Source organism: Heteronotia binoei, chromosome 5 (assembly GCF_032191835.1).
Source record: "Heteronotia binoei isolate CCM8104 ecotype False Entrance Well chromosome 5, APGP_CSIRO_Hbin_v1, whole genome shotgun sequence".
Taxonomy (NCBI): domain Eukaryota; kingdom Metazoa; phylum Chordata; class Lepidosauria; order Squamata; family Gekkonidae; genus Heteronotia; species Heteronotia binoei.
Window position 1 is genome coordinate 23,300,172 of NC_083227.1, and position 19,756 is coordinate 23,319,927.

Consider the following 19,756-nt stretch of genomic DNA (forward strand, 5'->3'; position numbering starts at 1 on the left):
ATAAAGCTTTTTCAAACGCATTTAAAGGCCTACAAACTGAAGTGATAATGTTTGGATTATGCAAGAAGTAATGAACCATTATATTGTAACCAAGGTGAAGAAAAATTATAATGTCTTACCAACTGATCTTGCGAGAACATTTTATTATTTTGGCATAAGAACATAAGAACATAAGAGAAGCCATGTTAGATCAGGCCAATGGCCCATCCAGTCCAACACTCTGTGTCACACAGTGGCAAAAAAAATATTATATATATATACATACACTGTGGCTAATAGCCACTGATCGACCTCTGCTCCATATTTTTATCTAAACCCCTCTTGAAGGTGGCTATGCTTGTGGCCTCCACCACCTCCTGTGGCAGTAGGAACGGACATCCCTGCCAGCAGGGAACCACGACTGGCCCAAAAAAGAAGCAATGGGAGATACTCCAGGTACAATAATATGGCAGTATTTATTCCAGAGTTGCAAAGTGTGGAAAAGACAGAAATTAGAGGTTACATAGTGTGGTCTATCTTTGGGAGAGTTCCAGATAGTCTCATTGGTCGGGAAAAAGATTTGACTATTCAATATGTATAATAAACAATGTTTTTTAACTGTGCTGCAAGGTAGTATTTTTCTAGAATAGGGAGAGCCAAACCTCCCATGTCTATGTTGGCATAGGAAATAATGCCAGTAAGGCATGAGGCACTGCTGCTGATCTGACAGCTACTGTCAGGTAGATGACTCAGGAAGATCTGTCAGAGGAGAACTGGTTCTAGCCAGTAGAATTATGTTATCGGGTGAGGAGTACAGAATGACTCAGCACTGCCTCCTCATTGGTACAATAATTAGGAGCAAAAGTATATTAATGAAGCTATGCTGTACATATTACCCTCTTACTATTCTATGGCTGATTGGCGGAGCATTATGATGAAGAGTTTGTATATATGTAAAATAAAACCTTGTATATAGTTTAAGAACACAGTGTGGTGTTGGCTGTGTTAAACTATTGCTCATTGAAGTGGATGGACAGTGGCAGACAAAGGCAGTCACAAATCTGCTAACTTATACAATGACAGTCTAAGGGTTTTGTGAGAACTGGAAAAGCCACAAGATGTTTTTTATGATCCCACACGTAGTCTAGTAGAAGATTTTGCCATCTTTTGAAATCCTTATGTGAAATAGCTATAGACAAATTTTGAAAAAGAAATAAAAATCTTGGCATTATAAAGACCTTAATTTGTTCCACCTTTTCCAACAAAGTGTAGTTTGTTCCATGTATTCAAATTGTTTTTGATAGATGTGATGAGTGGGTCGAAATTGACTTTTAAAAGATCCTTAAGTTCTAATGGAATCATTATGCCAAGGTGTGTAAGTGCTGATGTTACCCATTTAAAAGGATATTGGGTCTTAAGAAGGGTTTCAAGTTTGCCTGATAGATATATAGGATAAACTTCAGATTTGACGAAGCTTATAGTAAAACCTGAAACTTGTTTAAATTTTTCTATAGAACTCATTAACTATGCTAGTGACTCAGAGGGATTAGAGTAAAAAACCGCGTCATCTGAGAATAGGCTAAGTTTGTGGCATGCGGGGCCCATTTGGATTCCAGTAATTTGAGGGTTGGTCCTAATTGCATGATCTAGGGGTTCTAGGGAGAGAGCATATAAAATAGGGGAAAGAGGGCAGCCTTGTCTAGTCCCCCTGGAAAGCACCCAATCTGGTGACCTGTAGTTATTCACTGCAATGCAAGCTTTGGGTTCATTGTAGAGGGCATTAATAGAATTTAAAAAGTTGGGACCAAAGCCCATGTGTTGTAAAGTCGCTTTCAAGAAAGGAATTTCTACTTTATCAAAAGCCTTTTCAGCATCCAGGGACAATAAAATGGAATCAATTTTTTTGATTTTACAAAAATGAATAACATTGAGTGACTTTCTAATATTGTCTGAAATTGATCTGTTGGGTATGAAACCGACTTGGTCAGGATGCACATAAATGGAGATTTTATTAAGTCTGGCTGCTAATTATTATTTTATTAAGTCTGGCTGCTAATACAGATGAAAAAAAATTTAAATCGTGATTTAAGAGGGATATTGGGTGATAAGAAGCTGTGTTTAATTTGTCTTTACCAGGTTTATGTAAAACGATAATCTTTGCCTCTCTCCATGTTTGCAGAATACACCTGTTCTGCAAAACATTATTGCCAATTTCAACTAAGGGTTGTATTAAAGAGGGCAAAAATTTCTTTAAAAACTCAATAGGTAGTCTGTCTCTACCCGGGCCTTTGTTATTTTTCATATTGGCTATGTCTTGTTGAACCTCAAAAGCTGTAATCAGTTGGTCCATAAACTTAATATGTTCCTCTGACAGTTTGGAGCCAAAGTTGATATCTCTTGAATAATTACTAATTAAAGATTGATGTGGGTTAGATGAGGTATAGAGGTTTCGATAATATTGTACAGATTATCAAAGATTTCAGGTTTTTACGGCTGGCATCATCATTACGGTTTGTAGAATCTTTCGGGCTCAAGTGCCGTGTTCTACTGGAGAAAGTTTTTCTTCCAGACGTTTCATTCTCAGCTGCAGAGAACATCCTCAGTGGAGTTGCAGCCGGAGCAGGCGTTCTGACCTTCTTGGCTGCTGTGCATTGAGTGTATTGTGCATCCCATATATCGAAACCAGCAACGTGGTTTTAGGAGGGCAGATCTTAGTGCTGTATCTTCGAAGGTTTCCATGTAAAAGTTAGCGATGACAGGGCTAAGGGGGCTTCCCATAGCAACTCCATCAATCTGTTCATAAAAGTTATTGTTCCATTGGAAGTAGGTAGTGGTGAGCACGTGGTGGAATAGGGCAGTGATGTCATCAGGAAAGATGTGTTGTAGTTGAACAAGGGTCTCTTTGACGGGAACCATGGTGAACAACGAGACGACATCGAAGCTTACTAAAAGATCGCTGGGTTGGAGTTTTAGGGGTTTGATTTTTTTCCAAAAAATGTGATGAGTCCCTGATGAAAGAGGTAGTGATACCCACAAGGGGTTGAAGAAGGCCGGTCAAGTGTTTGGCTATGGCGTAGGTAGGTGAGCCGATGGCGTTGACTATCGGTCGAAGAGGAACATTAGGTTTGTGGATTTTAGGGAGGACATACAGTCTGGGGGGCAGAACTTCAGACTTTCTGAGCAGGCGTTGATCCTCAATCGGTATTGAAGAGCTTTTGATGAACAGATTTGTTTTCCGAAGTATTCTTGTGGTGGGTCGCAGCGAAGTCTCCTGTATATGGGTCCGATATATGGATGATGTCTTTGCCATCTGGAGTCATAGAGAGGCTGCGTTGAATAACTTTCTCCTTTAACTGAATTCAGTCCATCCTCATATCCAGTTCACCGTGGAGAAAGAAAACAATGGTCAACTTGCCTTTCTTGACATCCTCATCACCAGGAAAGATGACGGAAAACTCGGCCACACTGTATTCAGGAAATCCACACACACCAACCGCTATCTAAATAAGAATTCCAATCATCATCCTCGCCAAAAATGTGCAGTTGTAAAAACCCTCATCCACCGAGCATCACGTATCTGTGATCCAAACCAACTCCAGCAAGAGCTACACCACCTCAACCAGTCATAAGAGAACATAAGAGAAGCCATGTTGGATCAGGCCAACGGCCCATCAAGTCCAACACTCTGTGTCACACAGTGGCAAAAGATTTTATTTACACACATACACTGTGGCTAATAGCCACTGATAGACCTGTGCTCCATATTTTTATCTAAACCCTTCTTGAAGGTGGCTATACTTGTGGCCGCCACCACCTCCTGTGGCAGTGAATTCCACATGTTAATCACCCTTTGGGTGAAGAAGTACTTCCTTTTATCCGTTTTAACCTGTCTGCTCAGCAATTTCATCGAATGCCCACGAGTTCTTGTATTGTGAGAAAGGGAGAAAAGTACTTCTTTCTCTACTTCCTCCATCCCATGCATTATCTTGTAAACCTCTATCATGTCACTGCAGGCCAATGGATACTCCCAACAAGAAATTAGAAGAGCCCTTCATCCCAGGAGACCATCCACACCAAATCCCGAGCCACACACAAAGGTAGGTACAGCCTTCCTGCCCTACATAAAAACTGTCACTGACCGCATTGGCAAAATTCTCAAATACCACAATGTGGACATAGTCTTCAAGCCCACACAACAGATCCGCCACATGCTGTGCTCTGCCAAAGATATGAGAGATCCACTTTCAACCCCTGGAGTCTACAAAATACCCTGCTCCTGTGATGCAGTCTATGTTGGCACTACCCAAAGCAGTGTCAACACCCGCCTCACCGAACACAAGAGACACTGTCACTTGTTTCAGCCAGAAAAATCAGCTGTCGCTGAACATGCACTTCAAGAAGGAGACCACGACATCCACTTTGAAAGAACTGAAGTCCTTTCTACGGTCTCACATTATCACACCCGCCTGAACAGAGAAGCTATTGAGATTTACAAACACCAGCACAACTTTAACAGAAAGGAAGAAGGCATTTCCATCCACCATTCTTGGTATCCAGCTCTGCAAATCACCCTACAGACTACAAATTGCAGAAGGTCACAGAACAATCAGCGCAATCAACAACCATCTTCCTTATCTTCACACCCCTTCCAACCCTCCCAGCAATCAACACAGAACAATGGTCACATTCCACAGCCAGTTTTTGTTTGACATATCTTAGTTGCTTTTCAATATGTGATGTTTCTAACAATTCTAGTTTTTTCCATACCTCAACTTGTTTTCTCAATTCTCCAAATTTGGAATGCTTAGTTTCTAAGTCTTTAATTGTGCTTTGCAGCTCTGAAATCACTTTTTGTTTTTCCTTTTTATAAGACAAGGCTTGAGCTATGAGGTGTCCTCGAAGAACCGCTTTAAAAGCATCCCAAATTGTCTCCTGAGGGACTCCACAATCAGTATTATTAAACTTAAAGTACTCCAAAATTTGTTTAGTAATATCTGCACAGATGCTGTCCTTATTCAATAGAGAGGTATTCAAATTCCAAGAGGTGTATGAGAAATCTGGCTTGCCAACATTAAAGGTACAAGTGACCCATGAATGGTCTGAGACCGTACAAGATCCTATATTTACATTGATTAAATTGTTCAGCAATGAGTTAGAGAAAAGCAGATAATCAGTGTGGGAATAAATATTGTGTAACGCAGAGTAAAAGGTATATTCTTTTACACCAGGGTTTTTTATCCTCCAAACATCAAATAAGTCATTCTGCTTAAATACATTGTCCAAATCAGAATTTGGTTGGGGTATATTAGTTTTTTTGTATGTTTTGTCCAACTTTGAGTCCACGATCACGTTCAAGTCATCTCCAATAATAAGGTCTCCATTTCTAAAATCTGAAAGTTGCGTCAAAGTATCCTTTATGAAACCCACTTGATTGCAATTAGGTGCATATAGAGATGTTATAGTGATAGGTGAGCCATCTAGGTCTCCCCTCAGAAAAATATACCGACCTTTAGGATATGTAGAAATTTGTTTACATTGAAATGGAACGTTCTTGGAGATCAAAATGGCTACCCCTTGAGCTTTTGAAGAGTCCGATGCCTGAAAGCTTTGTGTGAACCAGCTAGATTTAAGAACATAAGGTAGTGTTTTCTTGAGATGTGCCTCCTGTAAACACAAGATGTTAACACGTTCTTTCAACATTATGTTGGCAATTCTTTTAGATTTTATAGGGCGATTTAATCCTTTGCAATCCCATGTAGTTACTTTAAGAGCACTAGACATTTTAATTAAGATATATATATATAGAAAAGATACAGTTCCGAAGGTACACTTAAATTCAACTGTGCAAAAGTTTCCAAATTTGAACCCTTTATAAATGGGTCCAGTCAAACAAAACAAAAATTTAATGAACACACAATACAATCCCCTTAAACAGAGGATAAGTTTCAAACCTTAAAACAAGGTTGTTTAAAGGGATGCCAAAAAAATGATCCCTACTTTGAAATCTTATAGTAACCAACTTGGGGGAAACTACTGAACTATTGCTGAGAAACCATCTCTCCCTTTAGTTAATGTTTGAATCATAAAACAAATTTAGAATGTAATAAAGATTTTAGGAACACCTGTAGGTATAAGTTTGCAAAGTCTTAAACTTTATAACCAAGTATATTGTGGTCTAAACATTACCAAGTATATAAGCAATATTAAAATTATGTGCTCAAGTTTGTTAACTAGCCCAAAATAGTGTACTGAAGCACATACACTTACATGACCTCATATTTGTCCAGTCTAATATTTCTGCAGTAAAATGGAGCTATAGAAGTTAGCATAAAGAGAAATATAAAAAACCAGGAATGTTACAGGTATCTAAGACTAAGGATGGGTTACTATGACTACCTTTATATTATAAACTTTTTGCATTAGGTACAATGACTAAAATCCATGACTTTAAATACCACCAATTAATAATAGTAGGAATGAAAAAACCCAATGTACATGCCAGTATTAATTCATTTAAACAACTGCACCTCAAAAGGGAGAAATAATAATAAGAAAGAAACTTATTCTTGTAATTTATAATAATTTTTGTGAGAAGAAAAACATGAACTCAATATGAATAAAACGTGATAAAGCTTATAAAGACTTGTGCAGACTTTAGTCCAAATAGAAGTTTGCTATTTAGTGGTTCTTAACATCTATTGTACTACAACAAATAAAATTAATATTGACATACAATTCCCTTATATAATTACTAACATACAAATACATTCTGACAATCATGTTAAGCAATGTCTAACAGCATTAATACACTATAATCAAAAACGCACACACCACTCAACACAAACGTCCTTAATACATACACACCACACTAATAATTAATTTATAACTATATTACAAACAAGTTTAATTTCATATTTGATCTAATCATTACTTAAAGCGAATTAAATTTGGGATTATTATTTATACCTTAACCACATATACTTTCACACACCATTCAATCTCCTAAACAATCTGACTCTCACTCATACCTTTATATAGAAGTAATATGTGATTAAACATTCATGCACTCCCATACAACTAAAGTAACGCACCACACTAACAATCACACCAATGAACAGCCAAACAAGCCATTGAACTCTATGCACTCATGTTGAACTCCCCTACCCTAAGCAGAACATTAACAGGTTATTTAATATGAAGAAATAAACACTTTTCCATCCCTCAAACCTTATTAACCAATAGACAAAAACTATGAGCCTTAACAGCAAAAATCTTCTTGCACACAAAAATCTTCTTGACTCTTAAGGGTCATTAGGTGTCACCATTTCCATGAGAGTCTTTTCCTCCTCCTGAGTAACTTTCACATTCAGAGCTGCAAGCAGCACTTTGCCAGTTAGACCACTTGAAGCTTGAAAAATAGAAGCATTTTTATATACGATTATGTCAGAGACGGGGTTCCAACGGAATTTTATTTTATTTTCAAAGAGTTTGCTAGAAACCAAGTTTAACCAATGACATTTGGACAGGGTTTCTGGGGATAAATCAAGCAGCAATAACACACGCTTCCCATCAAAGGAAATCTCCCGTCGTCTTGCTTCTCTCATAATGGTGTCCCATTGTGCTGATGAGATGAGCTGCACTAGGATATCCCTGGGTCGTCCCCTACGTGCAGATGCCATAGATCCCACTCTGAAAGCATTTAAAACTGACATCGCTACGTCTCCATGGGCGGGAAAAGTTTTATTGAGCCAGTTTTTTACAAAAATAAAAGTCGAAGCACTTTCCTCTGCCCCTTCAGCAATCCCATGAATTTTAAAATGACACGATCTCCATCTGGCTTCTATTTGATTTATACGTTCTGTTAGATGTTGTTCTGAGTCTTGAAGCTCCTTCACCTAATCTTGTAAGGTGAATGCCAACTCCGCGGCATTTTCTGCTATTTGTTTCCTTGAGCGCCACCGTTAGAGCATCAAGTTTTACATTAACTGGAGAGAGTAATTTAGACATTGAGGTGGTAAAAAAGTTGCACATGTCTTCTCTCAAGTTCAAAAGATCCTGTTTTGTTGAGGGCGTCAAATCTGTCTCAGCAGTGGCGTTGGAATTAGGATTTGAGTCAGGATGGGGGGAACTGCCACTGGGCGCCATATTGGCTTCGTTAGAGTTGCAAGGGCCCAAGGGAGGAATTCTTTTGGTGAAAAAAAGCATCTTACCGACTGACGATTTTGCTGCCAATTTGAAAGAAGATCTCAATTTTCTTCTCATACTTTCTTCGCCGTTCGTAAGTGATCACTTGGATCTATAGCAGGTATTTAGGGGAGAGTTGTTGGAACCTCTCTAAAATGCGTCCGCCATAATGAAGCGATGCCCTGCCCCCCCACTTTGCTACCTTTCTACCCAAATAAGGTCCCCAAAGTGGTGAACAATGAAATATGAAAACATTTAAAACGGGGTCCTCATATGATGCCTATAGACCCTACACTATGGTATCCTGCCACACCTTTCCTGATGCCCACCATATGTTTTAGAATGTACAGGTGTGCATTCGGTTCTATTTGAGCAGAAAATATACCAGCAATAACAAGATAGAAGATAAAAAGATAGAAGGTAAAGCACCAAGTAGTTACTGACCCATGGGGTGTCGTCATATCAGTAGTTTTCTGGTGCATTTTGGCATCCCAAAGCTATCTGTGATTTTTTGGGGGAAACCAGGAAAAATAATTGAAAAAATCCTGGCTATATTCAGGAATTATAGGTGTGGGTAGGGGGTCAAGGTTATTCAAATTATTGGCTACTCTGGCCAGGGGAACTAACAACTGTACTTCTACCCAGTTCTAGCCCACCTGCTTTTCTGCATAGTAATGCCCTGTTTTCTTGCTCCCAGAAAGTCTGACCCGTTCATACAAACCAGCCCAGGAATGCCCCTTGCCAGCTGGCCTTTTCCGATCTGATTCTTCTTGTTACAGGACCTTTGTTTGGAGGCGGTTGTTCTCTGCAAGTGGGTCAAGACAGCTGGAGTAACTGAACATCAGCAGAGATGTCCTTCTTGCTCTGGTGTATCGATCTCACCCCAAATCACAGCACACCCTGTTGGTTTATTCCAGCAGTGCCTTCATTTTGTTCTTCACAACCTGAGGGCAAGAGTGCTCCCCATCCAATAAGCAGCACACTGCAAATTCCTGTAACAAAGGATTCTGATTTAATTAATTAATTAAGAGAATGCATGAACAGAGAGTTAAAGAGCCGTAGGAATCCATCAGTTTTCTGAGGGATATGGGAAATGCAGTTATAATATAGTGGGTTCTATGCATGGCAGAGTCTTGGAATAAGTGATAACAAGCTCTTTAATAGGAAGCACATAGTAAAAGGTCACAGTTCAAGACTGGCATTGGGGCCGACGGGCCGAACTTAAATACATCTCTGGGTTCCCACGCAAGCACGTTATTGGGTCATTCAAAACGGTGGGGGCTTGTGATTGGTCCTGGGCTGCGGGGGTTTGAATCCTACAGTCCTTTGTTCTCAAGTCCCCAAGCTCAGTCCATATGGCTCCAATGAGTCAGGTGGAAACACCACAGTCTTCCTTTGAGTCCACATACATAACATCCTTTCCCCCCCTTAGTTCGTAAGCCCCTAGTGCACATAGTCTTTTATGTCCGCAGGCTTGCAGTGCTTTCGCGTAACAGGATCCAAACCACATTTTACCACCTTGTCAACAAGGATAGTATGTGGAACCTTATAAAAAGCCTTACTGAAATCAAGATAAACGATGTCTACAGCATTCCCTTGATCCAGCAAGGTGGTCACTTTCTCAAAAAAAGAGATCAGGTTAGTCTGACATGACTTGTTCTTGAAAAACCCATGCTAGCTTTTAGTAATCACATCCATTCTTTCTAAATGTTCCAGGACCGACTCTTTGATGATTTGTTCTAAAACTTTTCCAGGTATAGACGTCAAGCAGACAGGTCGGTAGTTACCCGGATCGTCTTTTCCCCCCTTCTTGAAGATGGGGACAACATTTGCCCTCTTCCAACCTTCCGGCACCTCTCCTGCTCTCCAAGAATTTTCAAAAATAATAGCCAGAGGCTCAGATGGAAAAGCTGCACTGAACACAGACACTTCCAATAGACCAAAAGGGAGGAGGCTTTGAATATTGACTCTAAGCAATGATACGTCATTAAAATGTGCATATCCATATCATTATGTAGTCCTATCTCCTGTGAAGTATGTGAACAAATAAGATGTTTCTCAGTGATTTACTCTCAAGACAAGCATGTTGCTGATTACAAAAGTTAAAAGCAATCTACTAAGAATTAGATAACATTTTTGCCATTAGATGTTCCTTGGTATTCAAATCAGGCCTCACTATAATGATGTAGCATTTTGGAAAGAAGATGCAACCCAGCAAGCCAGCACTGGAGGCCAAGATGGAGAAGATCTGCACAGCTGCCATGTATTTCCCCTTGGTGCTTAGATAGGTGGGCACAAAGGACATCCACACACTGCAGAAGACCAGCATACTGAAGGTGATCAGCTTGGCTTCGCCGAAGGCCCCAGGAAGCTTCCTGGCCAGGAAAGCCACTGTGAAGGAGATGGCAGCCAGGAAGCCCATGTAGCCCAGGGCACCATAAAACAGGGCCACAGACCCTTCGTTGCATTGCAGTATCATCTCTCCATGATGGGAGTGGAGGTCAAACTCTGGGAAGGGAGGAGAGGTGCCCAGCCAGATGAGGCAGAGGCCCATTTGAACACTGGAACAAACAATGATGATAGAGTTTGCCAAACTCTTCCCCAGCCATTTCCTCATCCTGCTTCCTGGCTTGGTGGCCATGAAGGCCACCACCACAGTGATTGTTTTGGCCAACACGGAAGAGACACCAACAGAGAAGATAGTGCTGAAGGTGGTTTGTTGGAGAAGGCAGGTCACCCACCTTGGCTGGCCAATGAACAGAAGGGAGGACAGAAAGGAAAGCAGGAGCGAGATGAGAAGAATGTAGGTGAGGTCTCGGTTGTTGGCTTTGACTATTGGCGTGTCAATATATTTAATGAAGATTCCTAGAATTAGAAGTGTGACTATGGAGAAGAACAGGACCAACACAATGAGGATAATGCCCAAAGTATCTTCATAAGATAGGAAAGTAATATCTTTGGGAATGCATTGAGTGTGGTCCAGGTTGGGATGCTGATCTTCTGGGCACTTGGTGCAGTGATGTGCATCTGGAAAGGAAAAGAGTGACTTCAGCATCAGGGATATCTTCTGCATATCCACAGCAATGTGTACTTTTTTAGATCCCATATATCGTATGCGTCAGGGTGAGAATTTTTTTAAAAAATTATACATTTATAGCATTTCCTGCCCTGTCTGGCTTTGGGCTCAAAGTTAGTAACAAGGCAACAAGTTTCAAAAACACAAAACCACCAGCCCCTTCATCAGATAAAAATAACCACAGAAGACAAAGACAACATTTTTAAAAATACAGATTTTGAAATGGAAAGAGAAGCCAAAAATGTGCATCTATTAAAGAAGCATGACGATTAAAATAAAAATGACAAATATTTATTAAATATTTTCTGCAGAACTGCTGAGACAGCTCAGATCAGTGAAGGCACACCAACTTGTAAAAGGGCAACCCCTACCTCACACCTACCTGGAAAATAATTAGTGGCTGAAAATCACTCAGCTACAACCTGTGTGACATCAACGGATATACCAAGGGACATCTACATGTCTCTCATGGCTGGGATCCAAGGAGATTGCAGAACATATGGGTGAAATGTAATAAGGCATACAGTTGAGTCCTCTAAGACAGACTCCTGTGAAGCCTGATTTGCTTGACAGGAGTAACTCTGCAAATGAAGGACTGTAGCACTGCTCTAACAATTGTGAATGCCTCCAAAAGCAACAAAAGCTGCTGGTGCTGAACGTTTCTCCACACTCACCATCATTTATCCAATAGTCTCTCCTCATGAAATCTGTCCTTTGAAAACTGGAAAAGAAAGACTAGTCCACAAAGTTCAGGAACAATGCTCAGGCAAAAAAACAAACTATAGCACCATAAAATGTTTTAAATTGTATAGCACCATAAAATTGTATAAAAACGTATATTATATAAATGTAAATTTCATAACAATGTATAGCACCATGAAATGTTTAAAATTATATTTTATTGGTTTTAAATTGTTTTACGATTGTTAGCCGCCCTAAGTCCGCTTGCGGAGAAAGGGGGATAGAAATTTAAAGATAATAACAACGGATTATTTGCTGTATACTCAAAGGGACATCATTTTCTACCATCACCCACCTTCTTGAGTGGAGATGGTCCCTTCTCCACACAGAGCACAGTTATAGCAGCAGATGGGCTTTCCTTCCAGCTTCACCTTCACATATCCGGGGAGGCAGCTCTTGGTACACCTGGAATGCGGCAGCATCTACATACAAGGACAAGGAGCATTATCTAGGGAAACAAGAACTGATTCATTTGGCAATAATATTTTATATGTGCCTTTATAAAATATTGATGTCATTAAATATTACATTTCATGTGCTCCTTGCTAACCACTGTGATAGCTATTGTTTAGCTGAAAGGCTCATAAGACTCACATGGAGGTTTCATGTATGGTACTAAACAGATCATTGTACCTTAATAGAAATAGAAAGAAATTAATGCATTTCTCTACCTGATTATACCAGGTGGGCCACACAATCGCATCCTGATCAATGGTCAGGTTCATCTCCCCCGAGGCCTGTCTTTCTATACTCCCAACTTTCACACTCAGAACAGAGTAGTTCTGCAAGATGACTGTGTTTACAATATCTAAGTTGGCTTCCAGGTCCCTATTTTCACCCAAATCCGTTCCACCCGCGGAAGAGTTGTGAATGTGGGAGTGTCTCAGGAAACGGTGAAGCTAGAATCACAGAGAGAGAACAGCGTTTAGAAGACATAGAAGGCTCTTCTACAAATCCGTTGTACCTGTAGTTTTGTTCTTACTTGTCAGTTTTATACACTCAGGGGTTTCTGCCATGCTCTCCTCTAAGCAAGTGATGAAAACGTGTTAATTTTAGCATCACTGTCTCCTTGTTCCCAAAGACTCAGGCACGTTAGGCTAAGAGGGTCGAAGGTTCTGTGATAGACTGAGCCTTCCAAATCCCAGTCCAGCACACTAAACCAGGGGTGTTGAACTCATTTGTTATGAGGGCTGAATCTGACATAAATGAGAGCTTGTTGGGATGGGCCATGCCGGGCTGGGCTGAGCCATGTCAGGCTGGGCCATGTGTGTACCTATTTAAGATTAGGTAGCAGATATATAAATTTTATAAAGAACATAGACAAACACATATATATATATATTAAAAATTAAAACATGCTTCAAACTTTAGCGCTCATTGGTCTTAAAGATGCTTTCTTTGCATTTCTCCCATGGGATCAGGAAACTGGGAAAGAAAGCTCTGGCTCTTTCCTTCCTTCCCCAGGGGACTGGGGGGGGAGCCTCAACCAATAGAAGGAAGAGAGGATTTGCTCAGTAGCTCTGTTGTGTGATTGAGAGAGCCTGGCAAAGCACGGTATCCCTCCCCTTCTTTCTCCCTAAGGAAAGAGCCTCAGCCAATGGAGAAAACAGAGGTTTTGCTCTGTAGCTCCTGTACAGTTGAGCAAGCCTTGCAATGCAAACTGTGATGCAGAAGGAAGCAAGATATAGGGAGAAGGAAGCAGATGACAGCCAGTTGCTCGAGGACCTGATAGGAGCCCTCTGGGGGCCTGATTCGGCCCCCAAACTACATGTTTGACACCCCTGCACTAAAAATTGAATTGTGCTGGCTCTCAATGAAATGGTCCAGGGCTAGGCTCTGTCCTCAAATCTACAAGAATGTTTTGCTCATCATAGGTGATGCTTTAAATTGGTTAATAGAAGAAATCCAATAGGATCTGGATCACCAGTGCTTTAAATTGGTTAACAGAAGAAATCCAATAGGATCTGGATCACCAATAGTCTAATGCCACAGAAACCAAGATTGGGAGGGGTATAAGTATTTGAGAGCCCAAGCTCCCATTCATCTTATACAAGAAGGACTAGAGATCCAAGGAGGTCGAGAGCCAGTTTGGTGTAGTGGTTAAGAGGTGTAGTGGTTAGGTTTGGTATAGTGGTTAAGTTTGGAGTAGTGGTTAAGACTCTTATCTGGGAGAACCAGGTTTGATTCCCCACTTGCAGCTGTTGGAATGGCCTTGGGTCAGCCATGGCTCTGGCAGAGGTTGTCCTTGAAAGGGCCGCTGCTGTAAGTGTCCTCTCAGCCCCACCCACCTCTAAGAGGTGGGGGAGGAAGATAAAGGAGATTGTGAGCCGCTTTGGGACTCTGAGATTTTGAATGGAGGGTGGGATATAAATCCAATATCTTTTTCATTCTCTCCCCCTTCATCCATCCTGCTTGAAGTTGGTCTGAAAGGTGTTGGACGTTCATCTCTGTCAAGGGGTAACAATATTTCATATTCTGAGAATCCGTGACTCTGGCAAACAATTCTGGGGATTCACCCCCTTGCATGCCTTATCCTTTTCCGTTGGCCAAGATTTATGGCTAAAAGAAGGAGCAGAGAATGTTCAGATATCTGGTTCATATTGTATTTGTTCATGTGGTCTTAGGCAGGCTGCTCTCTCTTAGCTTCATCCACACTCCTATGACCAGTATCCCCTCTAAATTGAGTTAGCATGAGCTAGCTCACAGATTTTTAGCCTCCAGCTCACACCTTTTTCTCTTAGCTCAGGAAAAATGGCCCCAGAGCACAATAGTTTATGCAGTAGCTCACAACTTTAATGCCAGTAGCTTACAAAGTAGAATTTTTGCTCACAAGACTTAGAGGGAACATTGCCTGTAACATGTGACAAGTAATGTTGTTCTTTTAGGAGACTGCAATATAGAAATAAATATAGTAATGCGAAAGTGGGCTAGTGCTCTGCTGGATATAGTGATGGCTGTGGAATATTGTCAGGTCTTGACGGTGGCGGAATACTCCAAGGTTTCTCCAGAATACATAAACCAAGTACATTGACTTTTAGCTCTCCAGGAATTCACAGGTCTCTGTCTGAGACTACATCCAAGAAACTGTCCTTCTACCACTTCGTCTAGATCCACAATCATTTTTTCAAAGAAAAACTGCTATTTATTATTCCAAATCTATGGGAAAGGGATACCTGCCAAGGCTGTATTGGTTCATGTTCCCATCTTTCTCCACTAGCCCTCATCATCCTCAAAGACCTGGATGAGTAGGCACCATATAAAGCCTGTGCCACTGCATGGATGGAGGTGTAAATACTGTAGGCCCTGAGAGGCAGGTGTTCTTTAAGGACTTCCCAGCCCCTGTCCTCCAGCCCCTCTTTCTCTCTGAATCTCAGGTGGCCTCTTGCAGACAGAATGGGCTTTGAGTAGAAGACATCAAATGCTTCATCCATAAACTCCTTGATTAGAGGGTGACATACTTGCAAATAATGATACAACATCCTTTTCTTTGTCTGGGTCATGAAGGAGAGAGATCCATGCACAAGGACATCAAAAGGAGAAGAAAAGCATCCCAAACTGAAGAGGGAGTGCAACAAAAGAGTTGTGATCCAAACTGTACGCAGTGTGACATTCATTTTATGTTCAATACCGTGTAGGGCTCCATTAAGAACTACTATGGATAAAACATCTCCATAGAAAACAATTACATTGATTTGGCCTTGAAAGAGGGATGAAATGAAGCGTTGTATTCTTTCTACTGGCAAATTAGTGAAAACAACACCATGATCTGAGACTATCTCTGCAAAGGCAACACAGATGCCTCTCCTGAGCATGAGAGGTGTCAAGGTGGTCTTGAACTTTTCCCCACTCTCAGTGTCTGAGGCCAAGAGGCCAACCCACGTCCATCGGAAATGCAGCAGCAGTTGGACAATTCCCAGGTACTGGGCTTCTTCCTCTGGGGCCATTTGGTAGAAAAAAGGAAACTGAATTTTATCCTTAAGAACTGACAATTGAAGATCATGACTGACCTAATGGGGAAAAGTCACATTTGGATTTCATCATATCAAACAAATGTCAATAAATAGAAAAATGCTTCATATAGCTTGATGGTGGTAAAAGGAAACACTTGAATGGCAGGGATTGTTTTCAGTCCAGAACTTTCCTTATGGGAATCTCACACACTGTGGGTTTCCTTTCATCATAAATGGAGGAGGGGTTTTGCCCTCGGAATGACCTTCACCCATAATAACCTAAGGTCTATAGCCCTCACCAGGTCATTCAAAAGGTACCCTGGGAATAACATTGAAGTTTTAATTAGGAAGGAATGTTTTTAACAGGATAAATTAATTTTTTTAATGTAGAAATTTTTCTCTCACAAGATAACTTTTCCTCTATGTTTAAATATTTCAAGATTTCCATTCTCCACCCCCAGCCAGTCCTTGACCCACTGACTGATACTGTATGAGGCGTCAAGATTGGCCTTGCAATCACTGCACCAGTCCAAATGTTTTCAGCTTCTGAAAGAATATGCATAGAGGCTATCTTAAAAAGACAGTCCCTTTTTGCAGAAAGGTTGTTTGCTGTGTACCTTCTCCTCTCCAAGTCAACAAAAATGGTTTCAAAACCTTGTAAAACAAGCGTAAGGAGGGATGCAAATGAACCACCAGAGGAACGGAATCCTCTCTCAAACCCCTCTCAGCTCTCTTAAAAGCTGATCTTGAAACATTTCTAAATCCAGCAGTGTTTCGTCAAGGTTCATACCTGAGGGATTTTGTAGGGGCTCAAGAGTGTTGAAACATCAATGGAGATGCCAGACTCCGACCCTTCAAGAACAGTCAACAGATGATGCTTCCTGCCACATTTGTAGTTCGGAATGGTCTCCTGGCCAGAGGGTAGAAGGTCTAGCAAAGCATCATACGTCACCCTGGGATGCATATTGTTCTCATAGACAGTGTAGCCAAGGGTGATATTATTTGGTAAGAACCTGGGATTCTGGTTGATCTCCTGAATGGCCAACGAGAAGGCAAGGAGGTGCCAGGTCAGTCGTCGTTCCCTGCCAGGAAATATATACATGTGTCATATATTCTAGGGCGGCCCAGTGCTTGGGTGTTGCTGATACCTTACTTGGTAGTGGTAGAAACAGTTGTGGTGGTTTGCACTGATGATAATACAGAGATTAGTCCTGTTTGGGGGCTGGGTGAATTTATGGTAGCCAAGAAGGTGAACACACATGTGCACACATGAAGCTGCCTTTGACTGAATCAGACCTCTGCTCAATCAAAGTCAGACTTGTCTACCCAGACTGGCAGCCTCTCTCCAGGCTCTCAGGGTGAAGTCTTTTACATCAACTACTGCCTGGCCTCTTCTAACTGGAGAGGCTAGGCATTCAACCTGGGCCCTTCTGTATGCAAAGCGGAGGCTCTTCCACTGAGCCACAGTCCCTGAACCCAAATGGGGTATCACACAGGATCCTTTAGGGCTGTGCTGTGGTACCTGTGGAAATGCAGTGTCGTCTTTCATAGATTGGTGCAGCAGTTTTTATTGGTTCACAGGTTTATCAGGGCTGTGTAGCCAGCAAAAGGAGGGGATGAAATTTCACCTGAAAGATGTTCTTGCAAATAATAGCAGGTAATCTGACCTCACATATTATTATTTTTTTCCCGAATGAGAAGTCCCCCTGATTCCAACAGATTGCACTCCACTAAGTCTAAAGAGGACTGGCTTTTAATCCTCCCACCATTCATTATGTAAGGACAGTAATCAGAAAATCTGTTTCTCAAGGAACACATCTCACAAATCACACTGCTGGAGTCTCTATGCCGGCTCCTCGTTTTGGCATTCAAACAGCTGTGATAGCTAAGCAATGAATTGACAGTATCAATTTATTTCTTCTCCAGTTTGAGAGTACAGAAGATGCTTTGCTCCCAGATGCTTGGCAGTGAAAAACTCTTAGCAATACTTATTTACTAGATGCAGGAGATGGATGCAAAGCAGCGCACTGACATTGTTAATAAGAAAGAACCCATCTTAATGGTCCCATCTCAATGGTTTAAAAGGTTGACCAAGGACCGACTTACTTCATCTCTTTTAAAAAGGGAGGCTCTCTGAAGGTTTGCGATTTGCCTTGAGTAAGTCTTGTAGTGACAAGTCCGGCAACAAGGTAGTCTCCTGTTCGGAAGTTATTAAAGGGTACAATTTCATCCATTGTCACAGTGAATGGGCATTTGGCACCCCCCAACCCGCAGGCTGCAAGAAGAAGCAGCAGAAGCAGAAGGAAGGTCATTGTCTGCTTGCACCTTCCCCCTCCCAGGAGTCTGCTTTCAAAGACTGACAGAAGAAGCTTCAGGGTCCCCTGGAAAGATCACGGCTGCAGTCACTGGAGAAGTCCTGACCTGGCTTGATCAGACTGAAAGCTTCATATGGACACAGTCCCCCCACCCCCACTCCAGAGATCTCATCCCCTGAACTCACTGGAACAAAAGGCTTTTATGCACCAGACTTTGCAGGCCTGTTGCAAGACCTCACAACATCTTGTTCTCGATTCCAGTCTTTACCTTACTGGCTTCAAAGTGAACTTTAGAGAAATCCCTGGAGCTTTGTGGAGATGCAGAATAAATCACCATGATTTGGATAATTATAAGGGAAAGAATCTGCACCGTCCTGGACTCTTTCTTTGGGTTTGAACCCAGGTGCAGAGACGGAGAAAACATGCTTACAAGAACTCACCAACATGGCTCCCTGTGCCTGGGATCATGCGAGGGGCATGTGAAGTTGTCCAAACTTTCAGGGAAGAACACCATCGGGAGATATCACCATGGTCTGAGCTGTGACTAAGTGAATGGGAGACTGGGTGAAGTCCTGGTGGTTGTTGCTTTCCTGTTGGCTGCCATGACAACCACACCAGGCAACAGCAGAGTTATCATGACCCTCGAACCAGAACCTGACTTGAGCATCCATCTGTTGGAGCAGCTTAGTTCTGCTGGCTGAAGGAAGAGCCTTTTTTCCCCCCACAAGGCTCCACCAGCGATGGCAGGTTTCCACCTTGAGGAGCAAATTGAAGGTATCCTAAGTCAGATCCAACTCAGTATTTTATACACACATCCAGTCTAGATATACTCTCATTTCCTATAGAATTCCATGTGTCCTCAAGTTTTCTTTAAGAGACTGAAGTTTCTTCATTTGAACAGATCACTTTCTCACTTCCCTTCAGATTGTCACTTTAGAAGTTAATGAAGAATAAGCCCTGTTCATTCCACCTTCCAACCCTCTGGCTTGCTGTGTTAGCGATATTATCTGATAAGAGATAAGAACATAAGAACATAAGAGAAGCCATGTTTAATCAGGCCAATGGCCCATCCAGTCCAACACTCTGTGTCACACAGTGGCAAAAAAATTGTGTGTGTGTGTGTGTGTGTGTGTATATATATATATATATATATATATATATATATATATATATATATATATATACACTCACACACACACACAGACACACACTGTGGCTAATAGCCACTGATGGACCTCTGCTCCATATTTTTATCTAAACCCCTCTTAAAGGTGGCTATGCTTGTGGCCTCCACCATCTCCTGTGGCAGTGAATTCCACATGTTAATCACCCTTTGGGTGAAGAAGTACTTCCTTTTATCCGTTTTAACCTGTCTGCTCAGCAATTTCATCGAATGCCCACGACTTCTTGTATTGTGAGAAAGGGAGAAAAGTACTTCTTTCTCTACTTTCTCCATCCCATACATTATCTTGTAAACCTCTATCATGTCACCCCGCAGTCGACGTTTCTCC

The 19,756-nt window shown here is 41.4% G+C and overlaps 1 protein-coding gene across 1 annotated transcript; it reads right to left on the reverse strand.

Moving 5' to 3' along the window:
• Positions 1-10,279: 10,279 nt before the first annotated feature.
• Positions 10,280-17,032, reverse strand: LOC132571843 (vomeronasal type-2 receptor 26-like). Its single transcript, XM_060238636.1, has 4 exons — positions 16,721-17,032; positions 12,652-12,879; positions 12,276-12,402; positions 10,280-11,190 (listed from the first exon to the last, which is right to left on the reverse strand). The coding sequence occupies exons 1-4, from the start codon at positions 17,030-17,032 to the stop codon at positions 10,280-10,282; spliced, it is 1,578 nt and encodes a 525-aa protein (XP_060094619.1).
• Positions 17,033-19,756: the final 2,724 nt, after the last annotated feature.

Excerpts from the sequence above, each read along its gene's own strand:
- LOC132571843 (XM_060238636.1), bottom strand. The coding sequence starts at position 17,032 with ATGTATATATTTCCTGGCAGGGAACGACGACTGACCTGGCACCTCCTT. Across the intron at positions 12,880-16,720 it reads GCCCCTACAAAATCCCTCAG|CTTCACCGTTTCCTGAGACA; the intron begins GTATGAACCTTG and ends CTGTGATTCTAG. Across the intron at positions 11,191-12,275 it reads GACCATCTCCACTCAAGAAG|ATGCACATCACTGCACCAAG; the intron begins GTGGGTGATGGT and ends TTTCCTTTCCAG.